Below are 22938 nucleotides of genomic sequence, written 5' to 3' on the forward strand. Positions count from 1 at the left end.
GTCGGAAGACTCGTAGTAGATCCCTCCGCGCGCAGCTCGGGCCGGCGCTTCTTCCTGCGGGAAACCCCTGGGTGCCGAAGGCGGCGGGGCTGGGCCGCGGCGACAGGGGGGCGGGGTTTGCGGTGGGAGGAGGCGGCCGAGGCGGAAGGACACACGAGGCTGCTTCGCTGCACAGCCGAGAAAGTTTCAGCCAAACTTCGGGCGGCGGCTGAGGCGGCGGCCCGGGAGCGGCAGACTTGGGGTGCGGGGAGTGGGGGCATTTACGCCTGAGCTTCGGGGCACAGCGCAAGGCCTTGAGCCGCAGAAGCAGGAGGAGGAGGAGAGGAGAGAGTGGGGGACCCTCTGTGGGGACCCCCTCCTCATGTGGATCTGCGCAGGCGGCGGCGGCGGAGGAAGAGACCGAGAAGATGCCCGCCCTGCACCCCGCTCCGCTGTGGACGCTGCTGGCGCTCTGGCTGTGCCGCGCGGCCCCCGCGCGTGGTGAGTATCCGGTCGAGGGGTGCTGTCCCCTGCGCCGGGGCCCGCGCACTGCCGCCCCGGCGCGGCCGGCCACCTGGGGCGATCATACTCCCCCCACCCCCTCCGTCCTCCTTTCTGCGAGAAGGCCGGGCTCCGAGTGAGGCCCCTCGGTTCCCCAAAGTTTGGACACCGTCAGGGTCTCCCACCCCGCCCCCCGCACTCCCCGCCGCCTCCTACGCCCCTCGGCCGGTGGCCCCACACACGCCTCCTCGGCTGAAGGGGGGCCGGGCCGCGAGCCTCAGAAACTCGCTTTCCCAGGCACTTGAGTTCGGGGAGTTGGGCTGTTTTGCCCTTTGGTTCCGCGTTTCCTGGGGTCGAGCGAGAGCCGAGTGCCGGCTGCCCGAGACGAACCCTCGCCGGCCGGGGACCGCAGATGGGCCGAGCAAAGGAATGCCAGATTCTGGCGTGGAGGGAGCGGGGGCAGGGCCTCCGAGCAGCTCAACGGCTTATACCTCCACTGCCAGACTTAGCTTTGCCAAAGGGAGGCACACAGTCCGGGTGGGTGGGTTTGGTTTGGATGGGGACAGGGTTTCGTGGTGCGCCTGAGTCCTGACACTCCGAATCCCTGGTCCCGATGAATCCGGTGTGTTTTGCTCGAGTCTTTGAAAGGTAGAGGCAGGAGTAGTAGGGAAACTGGTGTGGCTGCATGCTGAGCCACATGATTTAAAAATCTCAACTGCTGTTATTCTTTCCGAGGCGCTGAGCTCGGGCGCTGTTTCAGAGTCTGTGTCCAGCCCCAGGAATGTGGTGTGACGATCATCAACTCCTCCAACCTGGCAGCGGCATTTGCTGCTCTTTTGGCAAGGTTGGGGGTGGGGCAGGGGCGGGTGAGGAAAAGTGGATACGTTAATTCAAAGTGCTTCCTTGGAAAGCCTCCTTATGGTTGGATATTAGCCACAGTCTTTCCGAACACGGTTGGACCAAGGAAGGGGAAATCGAATCACGTCTTATCCATCCCACCCACAGTCTTAGATTCCGAATTTCTTCAGACTGTTTAGTAGAAAAGAGCTTGGGTTTTGGAGCACTCTGTAATCCTGGGTTCAAATCCAGCTCTGCTGTACTCACCAATCAAATGGGAATGAAATTACCCAGCTAATAGGATTAATTAAGAGAATGTATATTAAACCCATGGCAGTCAAAAGGTATTCAGAAAGTCGTTTCAGGGCAGGGCTGTGTTTTATTTTTCATGAACTCTGCTTCCAGAGGGATGGTAGATTGTGCATGTTTGTTAAACTGATAGGGATTTCTTTTCCTAGCCTAATCCGAGGGAAGATTTTACCTTTACCAAAAAAACTAGTACATGAGCTATGTCTTTTTGCAAAGAAAAGGTTAAGAAGATGATGAGCTTCAGAAAAATTTGCTCTTTGTTCATTGTTAACAGTTGGCATGCCAAGAGAACAAGGTTTTTTTTTTTTTTTTAAATCTTTTTATCACAGTGCTGAGTTGTTCAGCACCAATCAGATCCTTCTTGGAAAGCTCAAATTCCATACACCTCTATGTCCCTAAGAATTTCAGAAGTGGACCAGGAGACTGTGTGATGATGAACCAAAAATCATTGTTTCAGAAGCATTTGATGAAACACCATGGCATTTTTGCCTTTCCTTTTTCTTTTGAGTGAAAGTGTGACTGTAAGTGTGGATTTATGATAAAAAGGACTATAAACAATGGGATTGCAAAGCGATTTGCAAAATTAAGTGTTAAATAGTAAGCTGTTTAGTAACATTGTTAGTAACACTGACAATTTCAATGTCAGAAGTTGGATTACTTTGACACATAGGGCTTCTCTCATTCTAGGACCTCAGTACATAGAATGATATCCTCTTTTATACTAATGTACTGATGAGGTATTGCTATTGCCAGCTCGCTTTTAGGTGGACAAGTTGAGTGTTAGTCAATTGCTTCAAAGGACTAGATATGGATATTTTGATTTTTAGACAGGTGTTCTTCGGATGCTAAACCACTGCAATAAAAGATTTAAAAACCTGTTTTTTGGTATAAATCTTAAATCTTTTCAAAGTCTAGCAGTGAAGGCTTCTTGAATCTTCTTAATCTGTTATTGTGTTTTTGTCAAGGTACACACTCTTCCAAATTTTTGAGTGTTCCTGTATTTCGGATTGTGGCCAGTTGTTAACTTAAAGGTCACTGAGTTCCTATGGCAAGGAGCAGTCAACCCATCTGTCTGATTGTCTAAACAGCTATCCAAGACCACCTCTTGTTCCTCGTTTTCTTTTGCTTTGCAATGGGAAGTGAGTCCCTGGTTTTGAAGCCTGCTAGATAATTTCTCAGCCGAATTCTTCTCCTGCTTTAAAAAAAAAAAATCACAAAGAGCAATTCTTTTTTTCTTTCAGATAAGGATGAAGTTTATCCTAAAACTATTTTCCTTTTCTCTTTCTTTATTCTTGTTCTTTCTATATAATTATTCTTTTGCAGAGGTGGAGGGATGGAGGGAGGAGGAAGGAGAGTGATTATCTCTTGTCTCTCTCTTCTTTTTCCGGATTTTTTTTTTAAAGATTTTATTTTTTTATTTGACAGAGAGAGACACAGCGAGAGAGGGAACACAAGCAGGGGGAGTGGGAGAGGGAGAAGCAGGCTTCCCGCCGAGCAGGGAGCCCGGTATGGGGCTCGATCCCAGGACCCTGGGATTATGACCTGAGCCGAAGGCAGACGCTTAATGACTGAGCCGTCCAGGCACCCCTTTTTCCTCATGTTTTGATTTTTAAAAATATTTACCCATACCTCCTTGGCATCCTTCTGCCCTGGTCCCACTCCACTGTCTCTTCCACAGGCTTCCTGTGGTATAGAGAGAGTAACTTTTGGTTTACCTGAATTGTATTTGCTGACTTCAGGACCTTTAGAAAATGTTTAAATTCAGTGGGATATGCTTGGATGCTTCAGAGCAGCCTTACAATACATTTTAAAAATATCACACCCGCAGAAATTCTATTTTGCCCACAAAATTTGCATTGATCTAGTTCCCACTCTGATGCCATTCCTAATGGTTCCTCTCCTTACCCTGTCCCCGTGATAGAATGAAGCTCCATGTCCTGGCTGCATCAAAATTAGCTGATAATCAAAAATCAGACTCAACGCCCAGGGATTCTGATACAGTAGGTCTGAGAATCTGTATTTTTCAAGGTTTCCAGTAACCTGTTGGAACCCACTGATAGTTCATTATTCTGCCTTGAAGTGTGTATAGTGTGTAAATGGGGGTCTTTCCTTCTTAATTTTAATAATTTCCAGAATTAATCTAACCTTAGCCATTCCAGTGTTTAGCCCTCTGATTATCAGATTTTTAAAATTGCTAACATAAAAGCTGTTGAGTATAATGCCATTTCTTCTTGTTCATCTGGACACAGTAGGTCCCCATTTTCTCTTTAGAAGGGCTTCATATATTCGAGTGATATATTATAATTCCTCTCCCTGATCTTTTTCCTCTCTGTTGTCTTTTTTTCCTCAAGCTTCATTCATATATATAATTTTGGATTCCTTTTATTTGTCCTTAGTGGCTTTAGAGTAAAAAATCCTGAGCCATTGTTTGAATGAAAATATAATAATAGATTTTACATTATCCTTATATTGTGTTTCTACTTGTTATTTAAGTGCTTTCTTTCTTGACATCTTTATCTGGATGCCACAACTTGAACCTTCCATTTTCCTCCTACTTTCTCCTGATTCTCCTTCTCCTCTCTTCTTCCCCTTCTTTGCAAATGACTTGAAACCAAAAGGTTTTATGTTCTTCTATTCTGCTCTTTTTATTGGTCTACCATATGTATGATATTGTGGAAAGATCACTGGACTGGACCCAGAAGACCAGCATTCTCCTCCAGGTCTGTATTTAATTAGTATTGTAATCTTGTGGGAGGGATTTTGGTCCTCCATTTGCTCAAGTATGTTGTCCATAGTCACTGAGCCAATTAGAATCAAGACTAGAATTTCTCTTTGGTCCTCAGTCCAGTGCTTCCTGCACTCTCCACACCACTTCTATCTTTTGTACAAATGAGCTCATGTACGTGAAAACACTTAGAACATCCTCAAGTGCTTATTATTAATGTATACTTCTTGAGGAAGAGAATTGTGTTTTTTCATTTATGCGTTTTTTTTTTCTAATACTCTTACCCTGTACCTGGCACAGTGCCTTGGCATCTAATAGACACTCAATAAATATTTGTTCAGTTGAACAATTACTTTTATTATTTCTTATTCTAGACTACTGTGGTAATCCAAGACCTTTTTTTTTGATAGTATTTGCAAGAGTCATTGCTTACCTTACATTTGGGGAAAAACCAAATTTTTCCCTTCCCCAGATGTTTTATTTAAACTTGCCATTTTGAATTTCAGTGTGTGTGTGTGTGTGTGTGTGTGTGTGTGTGTGTGTGTGGTTCTCTCTATTTTATATTTTTTTTCTGATCACTTCTGCAAATCATAAAGGTCACTTTGACTTTGGAATTCAACCTCAAAGCTGCTGGCATCCACCCCCTGCCTCTCACTTGAGCTGTTTCTACTGTTTCCTGTATTAGTATATTACTAGACCAGCAATTTCTGTTATTTTGTTCAGAATTGCCACACTTTATTGTAATTTGGTCATTTGGGGGATTATTGGAATGGTATTTTTTAAAATTAGAATTAACTAAGTTTATGTTTGTTTTGATGAGTTTTTTGCATTTTTTTTTCATTATGAGCTAGATATTGCAAGCTAGTATTAGATTAAGAGGATATATACATTTGGTGAAGTTTTTTTTCCTACCAAGAGAGTTCCCTAAAAACCACTACCACAAACAACTCTAAAGATGAGATGTGATAAATAAAACTTTGAGAGAACCATATAGTGCCTGAGCTATCTCTACAATAAGATTTGCTCCTTGAGGGTAGGCACTGTGTCACACACATCCCTTCTCTGGTCCATAAAACTTGTTTGGCATATGCTCAACATGTGGAGTCATCCAAGCAGCAGGTCGGCTTTGTCACAGCACCTGTGACTCCTGCTCTGTCCTCCCCACCTTTGAGGCATTCTGGAGGAGAGGCTGATGGTGAGTCAGGGGTGTGTCTTTATGCTCCTTTCTCCTTTGAAGAGAAAAGATCAGTTGAAAGCTGACCCCACCTACAGACTTTTATACTATTTTTATTAATGGTAGCTGAAATTTTCCTCTTTGTTGACTTACGCGTTGGCAGAAACTTTAAAATTCATCTAGTCCTTCTATCCTTTCCATGCTGGGTCTGCTCCTCTTACAACATCCTGGTCAAGAGGTAGCCTACCTTCTTTGTGCTTCAACAACTCTTGTGGTAGCTTCCTGCCTTTGGAGCCAGCTTAGTTCAACTCTGGACAACTCTGATTTTTAGAAAGATTTTCTTATATTTAGTTGTAATCTGTCTCCATATGACTTGTGCCCCTTGGCATTTTCTCAAGAATTTGCCTTGCAGAGTCCCGAGCCCTGCGTGAGTAACAAGGATCCAAAGGGGTACTCTTTACTGAACTGATACCTACCCCTCCATAAAAGGAGTTAGTGAGGAGCACGAAGATGATTCTATGTGGGGTGTTTTCCTGGAGATTCTGATTCAGTGGGTCTGAAATAGTATTTGGGAATTTGTATAGTTAAGAAATAGCCAGTTCATTTATATATTAGGGAAGTTTGACATCACTGCAGAGTGAATCTGGGGAAACCAAGGATTTTTTTGGTTTAGTTTTTGTTTGTTTGTTTGTTCTTTGATCGTACTAGAGATAGGTTGCTTTGCCTGGGTCTTGTGGTCATTTTTTACCCTTGAAAGTGCTTGCTTCTTGCTAAATGCTTAGCCTGCTGGTGAAGTTGCTCTGGTATCCCCATAAGGCTAGTCAAGTTGTTTGTTTTGTCTTAAAAAAAATAGTCTGCAAACTATTCAGAGTCTTCGGGCGGCCGTGTAGGCGTTGTATATGTTGTGTATGGTGGAAGCCTCCTTATCCCTTCATCAGAATGTTACCCGAGATGCCAGCATGCATAGGTGTTCCATGGTTTTTTGGTGTCCACTAAGGAATTTGGTCCTAGTCCTTGTGATGACGCTGCCTTTGAGGATGTCCGCTTTGTTCACCCGTGAACACGTATCTGGTGTCAAGGATTTCCCTCAGATGTGTTAGTGCAAAAAGATACCAAGATCACTCATTTCAGGCAGTCGTGCCTTAGGGCTCTCCGGGCTGCTGCAGCAAACGGAATAAGGAAGGGAGAATAAAGAAGGAATCAAGGGTGTCTTGAGCAGAACAGAGCATTCTGCAGGAAGGGACCCAGGAGCGCTCCTCTGACAAAGACACTTAATGTTGCTGTCCTTGATAGGAGCTAGAAAGTGGCTTCAGATCTGAAAGGATAGGCTCATGGCCTCTGGATGGGACAGACTGCAATGTTCATTTGTAGTGGTACAGGGTTTGCTGCAGATCTGTGCTTTCTGTCTTTCCTTTTTGAGGCAAATACCAGTTGTGTGGCAGAAAATACAATGTGACCTTAAAAAGAAGAGTAAAGCCAAGAAGAGGGGATGATAAAAGCCAGAGCTTGGAGGGAGAAAAGTGAGGTAATTATTGTATTAATTTATTTATGTGTATAACTATGTAAGCTTCTATATATAACTCTGGTAGGAGTCCTAGCTATTGGCTCTAAGATTTATTATCTTTGTAGCTCTGCTGTCCCAGTGGTGTGTTAGGGAAGGACTGTGGTGTGTTGTTATCCTTACTTTGTGTGTTTTCATCAGGTGGTAGGGAGTATAGGGTATTCTGCTTTTGTAGATGTGTGGGAATCATTGACCAAGCAGAAGATAGGGCCCCGCCCCCAAGGAGCTGACACCATCGTGGAGATAAGGCAGACGAGCACACAATTAGGAATATGAAATACAAGTCATTTAAGTCACTTATCTACAGTCTCAGAAAGTTTCCTGCAGTCAGGGTGACTAAGAGCTGTAGGGTCGAGGGGAGTAACCTGCAGGTCTACTAGGGAATAATGACTCCCAGCGTACTCCTGCTAGGCTTGTCTGCTATTCTCCCCTTTCTCTTTTGTAATTTAGAAGTATCAGAACTTAACTTGGGGAAAAGATAAAGACCGCTTTATCTGGTGGGGGTCTAAATTAAATTTGGCATATGTTGTGGTAAGTATTATGTCTATCAGTGGGTTTGTGGCAAGAGAGAGGGCTGTGTTCTTAGTCCTGGATGCCGGGCCTGATCTAGGACAAGTTAAGGTGGAGACATCTTCTTTGGAAGATCTAGTTCTTGGTGGCAGTAGCTGAAGGAACTTCTTGTCATGGACAGGCAATGACTGAGGTATAGTATGGACACACCCAGAGTTGCTGCCTCAGGTGGCACTGATTAATCATGTTCGCATCTCCCTCACCCGCTGAGCTTGTCTTGGCAAAACCCTGTTCTACCAGCTCCTCAAAGTTTGTGTTTTACTAGATATGATTGAACAAAGTCTTGGGGGTCATTTTACTGTCCTTTGCCACTCTTGAACTGCGGGCCAGTTACCTTGGTCCAGCTCTGGTGCCCTTGGACTTTGGCCATTCAGTGAGGGGCCTTGGTCTTTCTTCCCATTGGACTGAAGCACTTTCCCCAGAGGCCTGCCTGAGGCAGTTTCTAGTCTTCAAGTCAGTTCCTTTCAGAATATTGGCACCTGGGCAGTGACTCTGGTTCTTTGAATACATCAGCCAAACATCATGCCAAGATGGACTCATCGCTTCACAAAGACAGGTTGGATCTGTGGGTGTTGCAGAACCTGTTTCTGGGTTAAGAGTAGCTCCCCCACCCTTATATATATTTAATCATATGAAGAAAGCATGTGTGTATTTTATGAAGGAAAACATGACGATAATATTTTGATTGGAGTCGGATATCGTCTCCTTAATAATATGTTGTCTTTTAACAAATAGCATCACTTTAAAATACAATTTTGCTTGCTGAATAAAGTGCTGTACAAGAAGCTGTGGTTACATTCTAAAGTAGACTACCTTGTTCAGAGGCAGGTGCATTTTAAAATTGTTGTTGTTTGTTTCTTTTTCCTCTCATCTGTCTTGTGAGGAGATTCTGGAAAGTTTTTAAGCCTTGAAGATTAAATAGTGTATTTTAACTAGACCCTAAGAGGGACAGGTTGTTATGCTGGCATATTTATCCAACATTCATAAGAATAATTGAATAGTGTTTACTCACTAATATCTTTTGTTGAGTTTCTGAATATGAAAACTAGACAGTGCTAATGTGTTAACTTCTCTAAATGGTAATTGTAGTAAGCTGCAAGAAACTGTTGTTTAATTCTCTGCTTTCACATGCTTTTTTGTCTGTCCAGGAAGTGTTGAGACTCACTGAAGTTTGATGATGTGTATATTTTGATTATGATTTTGATTATGTTTTTCTTTACTGTGAACATGCCTTTATTTATTTGCTAGATCTTCTTTAATTGGAAATGTTAAGGACATTTACTTTATTACAACATTTAAAGCACTTTCTAACCTTTATGAGGATTATTAGAGGAAAGATATATCTTATGAATCATTCAAGTCCTTGGTCCTGTGTTACTATTTAATTAAAGTAAGTGACAATATTTCATGACTCCTGTGACATATACTTCCAAGAGATTTAAGGGAAATGATTGTAACTAAAAACAAACATTGTAATATTTTAAGGGAGGTTTACATAGTAATAATTATTCATGTTTATACATAATTACTTATATTTATAGTTTTTTGATTTTCTCTGGCACCTTTACAAGATTTTTTTTGGAGGGGGAGGTTACTTAAAAAGTAACTATATTTAAAAATAGTTAAAGACATTGAAAAATCTAGAAAAGTGTGAGAAAAATAGTCACAATCAAACCACTCACTATTTTGGTATACATCTTTTGGTCTTTTTTTTCTACCTTTAGTTTTAAAATGTTGATTCATAATCATGGAACACTACATCAAAAACTAATGATGTAATGTATGGTGATTAACGTAACAATAAAATTTAAAGCAGAAAATGTTGATTCATAATATATACACACTTTTCTGTGCTGCGTTTCTTTGGTGGTTATAAATATTTCTATTTTTAAGCACTTTTCATAAATTGAATTTTATTGGTTAAATAATATTCTTTTTAAAATGTTCTTATTTTTTAAGACTTTCGTTAAGATTTATTTTAGAGAGGGGCAGAGGGAGAGGGAGAGAGAGAGAGTCTTAAGCAGACTCTGCACTGAGTGTGGAGCCTGATGCAGGGCTTGATCTCACGATCCTGAGATCATGACATGAGCTGAAACCAAGAGTTGGTTGCTTAACTGACTGTGCCACCCAGGTGCCCCAATAATATTCTTATTAATGGGGTTACTATGTTTTGACCATTCCTTGGTTTGATTGCATATTTAGTTGGTTCCATTTCTTTTCTATATAAATGATACTCGTCTTCATACAGAAAAAAAATTCATTAGGATTTTTCCTCATTAAGCTAGATTTGCAGAAGAAAAATTGCTATGTCAAAGAGAGTGATTTAAAAAAATTGGGGAACAGAATTTATTTATTTATTTTTTAAAATTTATTTATTTGACAGAGAAAGACAGCAAGAGAGGAAACATAAGCAGGGGGAGTGGTAGAGGGAGAAGCAGACTCGCTGCTGCGCAGGGAGCTTGATACGCTGAATGACTGAGCCACCCAGACGCCTCGGGAAACAGAATTTAAAAACAAACAGGAAAACATAAAAGAAAATTAAAATCTCCAATAATTCCATCACCTCCAACCAAAACCCACAGTTAATATTTTGATACATTGTAGACAGTTTTTTTCTGTGTCTATTATGCAGTTGGGGTTTTAGCTATGTATGGTTTTATCATCTGCTTCTGCACTACTTAAAATACTGTGAACATTTTCCTATATATATAAATGTTCTTTAACAGTATTAAAGGCTGCATACTGTTCTGTCTTAAGGATCAGTTATATATCTAACTTAAACTGAAATCGGTTCTTAGTTTGTACTTTTTTCATAATTGTAAATAATGCTATAATGAAATTCTTATATATAAATCTTGGTAGAAATATTTATTTTGTTAACACTAAGCTCTCAGAAGTCAAGTCATTGTATCAAAGAGTATGGACCTTTTTGTGACTTTGATACACACTGCCAAATTCCCTTCTATATAGTTTAACCAACTATAGTTCCATCAGCAGAATATGAAACTGTCAGTGTTGCCAACTGTGTTCAACACTGGTTTTTGTTTTTAAAACTTAACCAATTTGACAAGTGGTAAATGCTACCTCACCTTAATTCGCCGCCTTCCCCGCGCTGATTACACAGTGATACTGAATGGTTTTTCATATGGTCAGTGGCCACTTATTTACTTATTTTGGTAAACTGTGTCTTTTACCCCTCAAGGTATTCATTTTTTGTTACTGATTTATATTAAGAATATTAGTCCTTTGTCTTAAATGTGCTGCAACATTTCAAATTGCTACTAATATATATATTTTTTTCTTCCAAATATTTATTTAATTTCTAGTTAGTTAGCATGTAGTGTAATATGGGTTTCAGGAGTAGAATTTAGTGATTCATCGCTTACATATATAACACCCAGGGCTCATCATAACAAGTGCCCTCCTTAATACCCATTGCTACCAATATTGATATCAAAAACTGTTTATTCAATAGGTCAATTTTTAATCCTTTGACTTGTAATGAGCTTGGTCAGTTTTCTTTGTATCTGTTACTGGTATTTTCTTTAGCTAATTTGAAATTCTAATCTGTATCATAAAACAATAAGCTGTCAGTTGTATGTGCTCAGGAAATGCACATTTAACATTTTATGAAAAGATGCTGGAGGAAAACAGTATATTCTGGAGCTAAATATGTGATTTTTGGTGGGTTGAGGGTAATCTGCTTATGTCCTGTCTTCCTGGAGGGCCAAGATTTTTGAAGTATGTAACATCCCTAAAAGGCAGGACTAGTGCACTACTACTAAATCTGACATTTTGACCTAATTGATAATAGTACTGTGGTCTAGCCAGTCAGTTTGGGCAGACAGCAGTATGACTAAGACTCCCTCCACTCTCTCCTCACCAAATTGATTAGTTGTGGGACAGAATGGGCTGAATCAACCTGTTGTTTTGGCACCCCACGGACACCACCTGTTTCTTCCATTTCTCCCTCCAGCTTCCCACTGCCCTAGTGCAGTGCTGTGTGCACAGTGGGTAGGGGATCAATGTTGTTGCTGAAGAATGTTGCAATAAAGAAGAGTAGACTGCTTGTTTTTCAAGCTTGTATGTTCTTAAGGTACCCTGCTGCTTTTGACATTAAGAGCTCCAGCTGAACTGTTGTATGTGGAAGCCCTGCAGGTCTTAAGTGTTTGATTCAGAGTAATTTCAGGCAATATGAATGCTTTCTTAAGTATCATTGGAATTTACTGGGCTGGTTGTTTGCCAGCTATTGCCGTATTTAGCATGAAGAGACCTGGGGAACAAGGACATTTCTGACCAACCAAAGAAGGAAACCTTTCTGAAGAGGATTGCGACTCTTTTTGTTCCGTTTTTTAGGTGTGGTTAAGAGAATGCCAGTTAAGAGATTCGGTTTGTGTCCAGTCACTGGTCTTTGTTTCTGTGCCCCATCCACAAAATTAATTTGTGGGTGGGAAGAGAGATTTGATAGTGAAGCTCTTTCTTACCCTGAAGTCTAATACTCTTTCTGGGAGGAAATTAGAGAATTCTTATGCCTAGACTGTGCATTGAGAGGCTTAATCAGCAGGTGAAGCTGCTGATTAAAAACAGGTTGATGGGTGCTTATTCTCATCTTTCTTCTTGAAGGCTTATTCATTTTCTGCTCTGTCATGGTCTGAATTTATTTTGGCCCAGTCCTTTTCTCCATCCTTCTTTTGGAACCATCAGCCATCCCTCTGTGGCTTAAAATTTCTCTGCCTGTTTTTCCATTTTAAAGATGAAGATAGTATTTGGAAGGATCAGTCAATATAACTAACATACAACTTATTTTCATAAAGTAAAACAATCCCAACATTTACATAGCAATGTAGCGTTTACAGAATACTCTTATATAATTGCCTGCTTTATTCTTCACAAAACTGTGGTGGAAAATGAACCTCAGAGGAGTTAACTGGTTTGTATACCATTGTTTAGCTCTAGATAATAAGTGACAGAGCTGGGACTAAAACTTGTGGTTTGACTCTTTAAACCTCAGCTTTTTTTTTTTTTTAACATTTTGTTGAATTCTTACTATGTGTCCGTCATTTTGCTAGGGCTTTACATATATTTCCTCATTTAATTCACATAGCTGTCCTTTAGGGTAGACAGTATATAACTGTTTCACAGATAAGGAAATTGGAACTTAGATTCATAGCTTTGCGTGTTGGGGTGAATAATATGGTTAATGAAGAATGGAGCCAGGATTAAAACCTCTGGCTCCAGAGCCTCTGCAGTCAACCATGGCGCTTTATGTACCTTTGTACAGTTATACCTTGCAACAACCCTACGAGGTGGGGAGTAGATTACGTGGGGAAACAGGCTTATAAAATGCCTAGGATAATACAGTTAGTTAAGTGGCAGAGTTGGGATTTAAAGCTATGTCTGTCTGTCTCCGCAATCCTTACTCATTCCAGTATACTAAAGATACATGTTTTTATGATATGAATAAGTTCATTAGACTGGCAGTTCTTTGAATATAGAGGTCAGCTATTAGGAATCCTTTGTATTTTCTGAATAAAAAAGAAATGGATGGACATTAGTTGACTGATGGCCCTTGACTTCCTTTAGTTGATTTCTATCACCAGGACAAGCAGATTGAATTTGGGCTGAGAGGAGGGGAGTTCTCATTAAAGATGAGTCTTTAAGCCAGAATGGGCCACAGCTATGAGATCTTCAGAGGGCTGCTCTCAGGAGCAATGGCCTGACTCCTGAGGGCTCTGCCTGGGGACATTCCTGGCTGTGTTACTGGAAACTTCCTTGAGAGGGAATTGTCACCTTATTGGGAGAGGAGGTGGGATACGTTTAAGTCTGGCTCTGAACATACTAGCCCTGTGTCTTGGGCAAGTTTCTTTTTTTCTTTTTTAAAGATTTTATTTATTTATTTGAGAGAGGGAGAGAGAGAGAAATAGCATGAGAGGGGAGAAGGTCAGAGGGAGAAGCAGGCTCGATACCAGGACTCTGGGATCATGACCTGAGCCGAAGGCAGTCACTTAACCAACTGAGCCACCCAGGCACCCCCTTGGGCAAGTTTCTTAAGCACTCTATGCCTCACATTCATTATTAATAAAATGAAGATCATAGCAGCATATAATTATTAGGGTTGTTATGAGGATTAAATAAATTAATAAGTGTATAATATAATAATTCATAGTACAATGTCTAGCACATAGTAAGAGTGCAGTAGATAGTAGTTATTGTTGGTGGTTTATGTTGCAGTATGGACTTTTTGTTGCTTTCACTTTAATGAAAAGTGGATGAGTGATTTGGACCCTTGGTGAGAAATAGGAGCTTCACCTTTGCAGCGTATAGATTGTACACTGGTTTTCAGTGACCCTATAAATATTTAGGGGTATTGTATTTGAATCTGTTCCCTTAATGGGGTGTACTTGCAACTTGGAGAAATTTTGTCTATTATACAAATTTCACTGATATGTGTTAACTCATTTCCCCATTATTTATTAATCAGACATTTGTGGTTGGTTGTTATGCTTACTACAGAAATGGTGATTTTGCTGAGATGTATCTTTAAGGATAATATCAGGTCTAACTCAATTGTTCCCCAATTTCATATGATATGGCAAACATCATCACGTGCCATTCTATGTCACCATGTGGAGTACTAGTCTAAACCCAAAATATTTAATGTTTTGATTAGCCTTATAGCACTTAATGGACCATCTCTGTTAGGCATTTTGAAATAATAAAAATGTCCTATGGTCTGTTATTACACCTTTAGGGTCTCCTGGAGATTTTGGGATCTCAGGTGGGGGATTATCCATCTAGTCCACCCTTGTTTTGCAGATGCGGAAACTAAAGCCCAAGTAAGTGACTGGCCAAAGGACCCAGAGCTAGGTCAAGGCTGGGGCCCGAATCCAAGCTCTTGTTTTGTAGTGATCTTTCCTCTGCATTCATTGCTCAAATGATCTGTCTGTATGTCAACCTTTTTTTTTTTTTTTTTTTAATTTGAGATCCAAAAAGGGAACAGAGAAGGAGTGGAAGAGTGGGGAAGGGGAAAGGTGTGGGGCCATATTGAAAATGTCAGTGACAGTGGAGAAAATATTTGCCTGTGCGCCCCTGCCCGTCCCTTTGGACTTCTCTGTAGTGGTTAAGACAAGCCAGTGGGGCTGGTGTCGTTGGTGATTCAGTAATGGATTAGCCAGGACTGGTGGAGTTACTTTCTCAGAAAAGGGTTTCGTATTTTAACATTTGTTTCCCATGACAGTTTGCTTATTCTCAAGTTTTGGCAGCCTTGAGCAAATGGTTGTCAGGTTTTTGTTTTGTTTTGTTTTGTTTTAAGACAAAACTCCACATTTTATTTTGCTGATTTAGTAAACTGTCTTCTACCTACCACTCCCTTCTGCTCCCTCTATAATTATTTCTAAGGCTTTGTTTTTCAGTTGTGGGAATACTATGAAAGGTTTTCTTTTATAGTCTGAGATATTTATAATTATGTGTAAGCACACTGTTTACAGAAAATGTAAGTGGTGCATATGGTAACTCAAATACTCTTAAGGCACTTAAAATATTTTCCAGTAATTTAAATCTTTCCAAAAAAACAGCTGAAACCACTTATGGTAAAAGAGGAGGTGTACACTAAGGATAGCGCATTTAAATGTAATTAATATTAGATAAAAGTGAATGTCACTTTGGAGGAACTGGGAGTATATGCATGAAAGCGGACTGAGGCATGCCTCCTCATTAATAAAGTGAACAAAACAGACGAAAATCTGTGTTCTTCTGGAGCTTATATGCAGTAACAATAGCTTTTCTATACCGAGGGTTTATTATGTGACAGATGCTTGACTGTACTTGGTAAAAGTACTTCACCTGTTTCCTCTGGTCCTTATAGTAGGTGTTTGAGTCCTATTTACTGAAAGGTGAAGGAATGGTCATCTAGGCCACTCAGCTGATCACTGGTATAGGCCAGCAATTGGAACCCCTCTTGCCCAATTCCAGAGCTCACACATTTACCCACTATAAATAATTCTGTTGTCAATTTGGTGGAATCCTGTAATCATAGATAATGTAACTTTGGATTTAATAATATTTCGTGTACCAAACTGACTTAAATTTTACCCTTCTTAACACCTTACCTCTGAATGAACATTTGCATAATATGGGAATTGTTTAAACTTCAAAATTCCATTTTGAGGATTTGCAGTCTTTTCTAAATCTTTTTTAAAGTGGGAGGAATGGATTTATGTTTGTCATAATCCAAGGAAAGTTGTTTAGCATTTCTTTCCCTTTTATATCTTGATCCTAAAAGAAATTCTTTAGTAGATTAAGATCAGGAATGAATGGGTAGCTTTTTTTTCTTAATAAAAAACATTTTGAAGGATTGAAAATGGCCATCCTGAGTCATATTTGTGCCAGCCTTTTTAGTTACGGATAGCTTTTTTTTCCCCCAGATAGCTTTTTCTTGACTGTGCACATGCATATGAATTCTTATTATTTAATTTTGAAAGGGATATAAGAAACCACATAAAACAATTGAAATTCCTCAGCATATGAACAATGGACACAGCCAATTACTGAAACTACTCAGTACTAACCTATCTTGGCCTGGATAGTGCAGCATTTCTACACATATCATTATAGAAAAAGCACACTCTTTTCTGTGAACTCTTTCCTTATTATTATCTCCTTTGTTACTGACAATCAATAGTCATCTGTACTAATAGATAAGAGAATGTGTCTGACACCAACATGTAATCCCAGATAATCCTGTCTGTTTTAAAATAGAGCTCTACTCATGCATGCTCACACATGTGGGTCCTTTCAAACATACTGGACTCTCCTTAAGGTTTAGTTGTGTTAAATGCCCATTGAATGGTGAAGGGGAGAATGCTCAGGGATATTAAGGAAATGAAAGAGATAAATGACAGTATAGGTGGATTGTTTGTTTTTAATTATCTCTTGAGTTGACTTAGGTACCCTTTCCCACTACATTTTGATTTTTGCTTTAGCACAGCTGGTGAGTTTTGGAACCAGGTAGACCTGGCTCTGATTCTTAGCTAAGAATATTGGGCAAGCCCCTTAACTTCTCCATGGCTCAGTTCCCTTATTTATGTAGCGGGAATAATAGTAATACCTAACTTGCAGGATTATTTGCAGATATTAGAAACAACGTATTTAATTGCATGGTTCTAGGCACAAAATAGATACTCAAGTGTGGGGGGGGCGCCCAAAGTTTAAAAACTTCATTAGCCTCATGATAATTCCCCCCCTTTGGAAGATATGGTCTGAAAATAGTTGTCTCTGACCCTTCTTGTTTCAGTTTCTTTCAAGGATTCCCTTTAGACTGTTTCATTGCCAAGGCAAGATTATGGATCACCTAAAGAGCAAATTAAAGCACTATTGTCTAGTAATTTCAAATTTGTAAGTTAACTGTGTGTGAATTAAAAGCCTTTCTAACCTTTTGTCTGCTCGAGTTTGCAGCATCTTGCACCTGTCGCTTCAGAAACAGTTGGTTCATAGAAAAAAATTATTTAGTATTTCAAATTAAAGTCGAGGAACTCTTTTAATAAGGAGGATCTACTTGGTTGGCTTGTTTCCATCTTTCACCCCTGAGTCTTAATGGAAATCAGGTTTGAAATGTTAGAAGCTGTTGGTTTTCGGCATTGGGAAAGCTTATCTAATCAGGCATGTGAAGTGGCCTATGTTGGATTTCTGTGCCAGAGAAGGCTAGGGGAGGTTGAGGAGATTATCGCTCTTGCTTATAATTCCTGAGCATTGTCGAGACACTGGGACAGCAGTAGGGATATTAAAAAAAACAAACAAACATTGAACTTGGTTACACCAGTCCAAAATACATCCCACTCCCATTTGGGCTGGTCTCATAACATAGGTGTATATGAGCTAAGTTGAATCATGTAATAGTTTGTCATTTCTGGGCTAGATGGTGAGGATTTCCTGTTTTACAGAATTTTGGATTGGGAATTTTACATTAAATAGTGCTTTCTGGTGTATAGTCACTTTTGTAAACATGATCTCACTTGAGCCACAAATAAACTCTTCTAAGGAGGGACGGCTGGTGACATTATTTTAGTTTTACACATGAGAATAGTAAGTCTCAAATAGCTCAAAGGAATTCCTCTAGATCACATGGTGAGTATACAGCAAAGCTGGGGTTAGAATTCAGGTTCTGATTTCTAGGGCTTCATTATACCACACTGCTTCCTGCATAATGTACCTAAATCCAAATTCTGTTCCCCAGGATAGGAAAGGATTCTCTTCCTTTCTGTTTGATTAGCTGCGTCAGAGCATGACAGCAGTGAAGCAGACGTTGAGGATTCTTTCCCCAGAAGCTCAGTTAGCTTTTCCTAAAGCTATTCTGCGCCTGTAGTCACCACTTGTTACTGTTACCTGGACAGGATGTTGATCCAAAGTGAAATAGGCAGGAGAGTGTGGCTGACTCAGTTTAGCCCATCAAGCTTCCATGTGTTCTGCCAGTGGGTCTGTAATGTCATGTTCATTTACATGCATTTCATGTGCTTTGATGTCTGTTTCTTCGTATTTTTCTCAGCTGTTTTTAATGTCTCAAGCCTTAGTTCTTCCTGAGTGGCCTGAAGTGACTCTCCTGTTCATTAAAGTTGCCCTAAAATCTCTGAAGAGCATGCAGCATGGGCTTCTCCTCAGTGTAATTTTATCTCATAGCCCTTGGCAGTTCTCTCCTTAACTTAAGCAGAATATAAATTGTGAATGCAGATAGGCGTGTCGATATTGCACTGTCACTTATGTAAGTGCACTTTAGCTTTTCTTTTTTCCTTTTAACCAAAATGAGGAAATAGAGAATGTTTTGTTATGGTAGTTTTACACATACACCCACGAGGAAATGCGTAGTTAGCTTCTGTGGGAAATGTAACTGATACATTTCAGGGAACTAAAATGCATGATGGCTAAAAATTTTAAGTCTGCCAAATGTTCATAGGGAAAGAAAGAAAAATGATCAAGCTCTCATACTGTACTTCAGTTTAGCTTATTAATTCTAAGGTTAATAATTTATAGGAGCCTCTGCCCTGTTTACACCTATTATATATGAAAGTATGCTTGTCTTTCCACAGAATGCATTTCACAAGTTTTACTTTTCTTTCAAGGGAGCCATCTCTACAAGTGTTCCTCCAAGGGGAACAGTGTAGGAAAGCTTTCCACCTGGTGGCCAACTGGTTGCAGGTTTGATACCTCAATATTATCAAAACGTCAAGTGGACCATTTGGCCCCTCCAGCAATCCAGCTGGACATTTGGCCATGCCCTGTGGTCAGCTGAGAGCTTCCTTGATGAAGGCCACTGTCATCTAGCCACATTAGGGCCATGCACCTTTCTCACTAGGAAGTCTTTGGCAGTTGTATGTCCTGAGACCTAGGATCCCCTTCTCCAACATCCTGAGGAGAGCTTTGATAGCACTGATAGCACCCTTGCTCCTGAGGTACATAGCTTATTCAAAACACATGTAATTTGTTCATAGGAAGCTGGGAATTGATTACAGTTTTTCCTCATGACAGGTTGAAATTAACAGGTTTGTAACATTCACCGAAGTAAAAGAATACTCATCGTTTTGGTAAAGTGTTAAATTTCAAATCTGATAATTTGGAATTTGAATTAAACAAACATCCCTACTTTAAGTGTGTGTGTATGTGTGTGTGTGTGTGTGTGTGTGTGTGTGTGTCTTTTGGGAGGAGGAATAGACCTTGGAACTGTTAAAAAATTTTTTTTATAATAGTGCCCACTCTCAGTTGGCAGATAATAGCTATCCAAATATTGCTCAGGTCTAGTGAAAAGATTTAGGGAAGTTGTAATGAGTTTAATAACCATTTGTGGAGTGACATAGATCGACACACCCAATTACACAAGACCTGAGTCTGAGAACTGTTGATGTGCAATCATCCCATCAGCATCTGCTCATCATTATCAACAACAATAATGGCTCAACTATTTCTTTGGGGCCACATGAAAAGACAGTGTACCCATAGCAAAGGGTAAGTCAGACCTGACAAAAACATAGCCCTCCCTAACCCTTTGTTCCCAAACTTCTCTTTAAACACATCCTGTTGTGAGGTTTTGAAATATCTCACATTATTTCTTGTTTGTCACTTGTTTTCCTTCTTAAATATCATGTCTTTCTAGCTCAACTTTTTGCCAAAACCATGAAGGTCCAATGTATCTGGGTCATTTTTCTAATCCATTTCTTTGTCATTTGAAAGCCTTCATGTCTCTGGCTTCATGCTGCTTTATGTGTACAAAGGTATTCAGTATCTTTTCTAGTTTACATTTTTGTTACAACTGCTGTCAAACCACTTATGAGCCCTTTCTAATATAAATCATTTTGGTCACTGCGAATGGGAGGGAAGGAATCGGTTCACAGGAATAAATTTGCATGTTGGGAAGATAATATCTTAATAGTTTTCAAAGCACTTGCAAGTGCATTATATCTTTTATAAGACCATGTGTTCATTTCTGGAGACTGTGACAGAGACCCTCTGGGACCTATTTGGAAGTCATGTTGTCAAGTACCAGGATTGGCTGGAGAATCAAAACCAGGTCTTCTTTCTGTTCCTCGGTGTATAACTGGATCATTATTTTATCGGCAGAAATATGGAATCTTTCGATTTTTAAAAGGTACTCGCTTGCCTTTGGAAGGTACGTTAGCAGTCCTTTCCAGAGTGGAAAGAAGATAGTTCTATTTTCCAGGCTTTTGATAAAAAAATCATTGTGTTATCTCTAAATCTTAGTGTTTCTAACTAGAGTCTGATAGCACTTGCTATCAGATATCACTTGCCTCTGACTAAGGTACCTTTTGGAAAATTAACGTTTTATAGAAATTAGTGAGCTTTTCCATGACTTTCTGAAGGAACAGACTCAATCTAGAGATATAAATGTGTTCTTTGATTTACTAACACATTATAAACTTTATTATTTGGTTACCTTCTTTCTGAAGTGTGTGCTTATGCATAAAATGGATGCTTAACTAGTGCTCATTGATTTTGGCAAGTGGCAAAATGCAAGATGAATATTGGCAGAACAGTGTCGTACAACTTCAGTGCCAAGGTTGCTATGTGCAGACTGGCTGTGAAACCTACTTTACCTTTTGAGAACAAATGTAGATTTTTCAGAAATCACCCCAAGCCTGTGGTCCAGAAGTCTTGGTATGGGGTAGTGTAAGCCCAGGGAATGGGCTTCTCTTACTTAGGTAAGTAAGAGTTACCTTACCTAAGTAAGTTCTCTTACTTAGGTAAGAGAACATTTAAGGAATAGGTTTTGCATTCTTTCTAAGGTTAGGCCTTGTGCTGAATGTTAAAGTAGTAGTTTCAAAGGTTTTTGTTTTGTTTGTTTTGTTTTGTTTGTCTAGTTTAGGCTCCTAGTGGTGAGCTGAGGAGAAGCAAAAGAGGAGAAGCCATTCTTGGGGATTTCCTTGGAGGTTGTAGCTGGCTCTAAAGAGTCCTGGTTGAACTAGATGAGTAACTAGTTCCTATGACTAATGAACTTTGCAGGAGTCCCTTTGGTTGCATATGTAGCTCTCTGGGATTGCTGTAAGGTTCCAAGTCATCCCACTTTGGAATAGTGGTTTTCAAACTTGAATGGGCATTTGGAAGGTTTATTAGAACACAGATTCCTGGGCTTAGGGCCCAGCCCTCAAGTTTCTGATTCTGTAGGCCTTCAGTGGGACCTGATAGTTTGCATTTCTGACAAGTTCCCAGATGCTGCTGTTGCTGGTCTGGGAATTATACTTTGAGAACCACTGGCTTAGAGCAACATCAGGTGTTTGAGTTTTGGGGCAAAGAGAGCTATGCAGGCTTGGCTGGGATCTTTTCACAGCTCTTCCAGTACACAGAGGTGAGCTTCCAGATGTATGAATTAATTCATCCAACAAGTATGTGACTGTCCACTATGTGCCAGCCACTGTTATAGTTGTTCGGGGATATTGTGAAGAAAGTACACAAAAATCCCTTTGTTTGTGGAACTTCAGTGAGCATAGGCTGGGATTAACTTGGTATCAGTCCTGCTGCTTATTGGCGCTTGCAGGTGAGCCTGTTCTTTTTCTTAGCTCCCTTCTACTTATTTTACTTTCTTTTGGAATCTTTGAATTTAGTAATAATGACATCATTATTACTGATCATCACCAGAACGTTTTATTGAGTGCTTGTTCTATGTTAGAAACAGTGTAGTTCAGTGCTTTACATTTATTATCCCATTTAATTTTTAGAACAACCCTGGGTGTTTCCATCCCGATTTAAAAGATGAATTTTGGAAGGCTTGGTAACTCACCAAAGATTATACAGCTAGCTGGGGCTGGGTCTGTCTGATTGCAAGGCCATACTCTTTACTACCAGGCTGTAGTCCAGGGTTTTTAAACTGCAGACTGTGACCACTAGTGGGGCATGAAACCATTTTGATAGGTCTCAGACAGCACTTTGGGGGAAAAATTGAAACCAAATAAAAAATACCACATAGGATAAGCATTGCTTCTTGAAATTTTCATTTTTTCTGTGTATGTATAAATATTGAGTTCTGACTTAAAATATATTTCTTACTGTAGATCACAGGAAAAAATGTTTGCAAACTACTGCCTCATTGGCTATCGGACCATAGGTCATCATTTTAAAAAAAGATTAGAACATTTAAGCCTTAGAAAAATAAGTAATTTTTCAAGGGCACAGAATAATCAGTGGCAATACCAAGACAAGATGTTTGAGTTTTGCCCCTGGTTCACTGCTTCCTTTCTCACATCTTGTTGCTTCCTTAAAAGTGCACTATATTGCCTGGGAGTTGAGTCTTATCTGTTCACGTGATGGAAATATGCCATGGAACCTTTAGAGATGTTGACAAAACCTGAAAAGGGAAGTTGAATGTCCATCTCTTCTGGGTAGGTGAAAATTCTGCCATGAAACCCCCAAAGCCTGCAGATGAAGATGTAACATTTCTCCTGTTAGTTCTGGTATACTTGGTAGAATGAGGGTAATGATATTAGCTAACAGTACCAGGCTCTAAGCATGTTTCCTATGTTAATTCGTGTAATTACTAATTATTTTGGCAGGGTGGCCCTGGCTAGGACGTGAACTCAGCGGTTTAGAGTGAGAGGGGGCATCCTACCAGCATGAGTTAACACTTCTCTATGCTGTCCCCAGTTCCTCATTTTGTTCTTGTTGAGTTCAGGGCTATTTTCCTCATAGCCTGGCTTACCAAGGCATGGTTTCAGCTTCATTTCTTTCTTTCTTTCTTTCTTTCTTTCTTTCTTTCTTTCTTTCTTTCTTTCTTTCTTTCTTTCTTTC

At 40.0% G+C, this 22938-nt stretch overlaps 1 protein-coding gene across 2 annotated transcripts in view; it reads left to right on the forward strand.

Moving 5' to 3' along the window:
- The first annotated feature begins 277 nt into the window (after positions 1-277).
- The window catches only part of NOTCH2 (notch receptor 2), a 166271-nt gene continuing 143610 nt past the window's right edge, over positions 278-22938 (forward strand). For both annotated transcript variants that reach the window (XM_025872548.2, XM_073896049.1), the window contains exon 1: positions 278-480. In XM_025872548.2, the coding sequence (XP_025728333.1) occupies positions 408-480 (73 nt within the window). In that variant the 5' untranslated portion in view covers positions 278-407. The remainder of the gene's footprint in view (positions 481-22938) is intronic.

This window comes from Callorhinus ursinus, unplaced genomic scaffold (genome assembly GCF_003265705.2).
Source record: "Callorhinus ursinus isolate GAN/ISIS: 27379988/994484 unplaced genomic scaffold, GSC_fseal_2.0 scaffold9, whole genome shotgun sequence".
Lineage (NCBI taxonomy): Eukaryota > Metazoa > Chordata > Mammalia > Carnivora > Otariidae > Callorhinus > Callorhinus ursinus.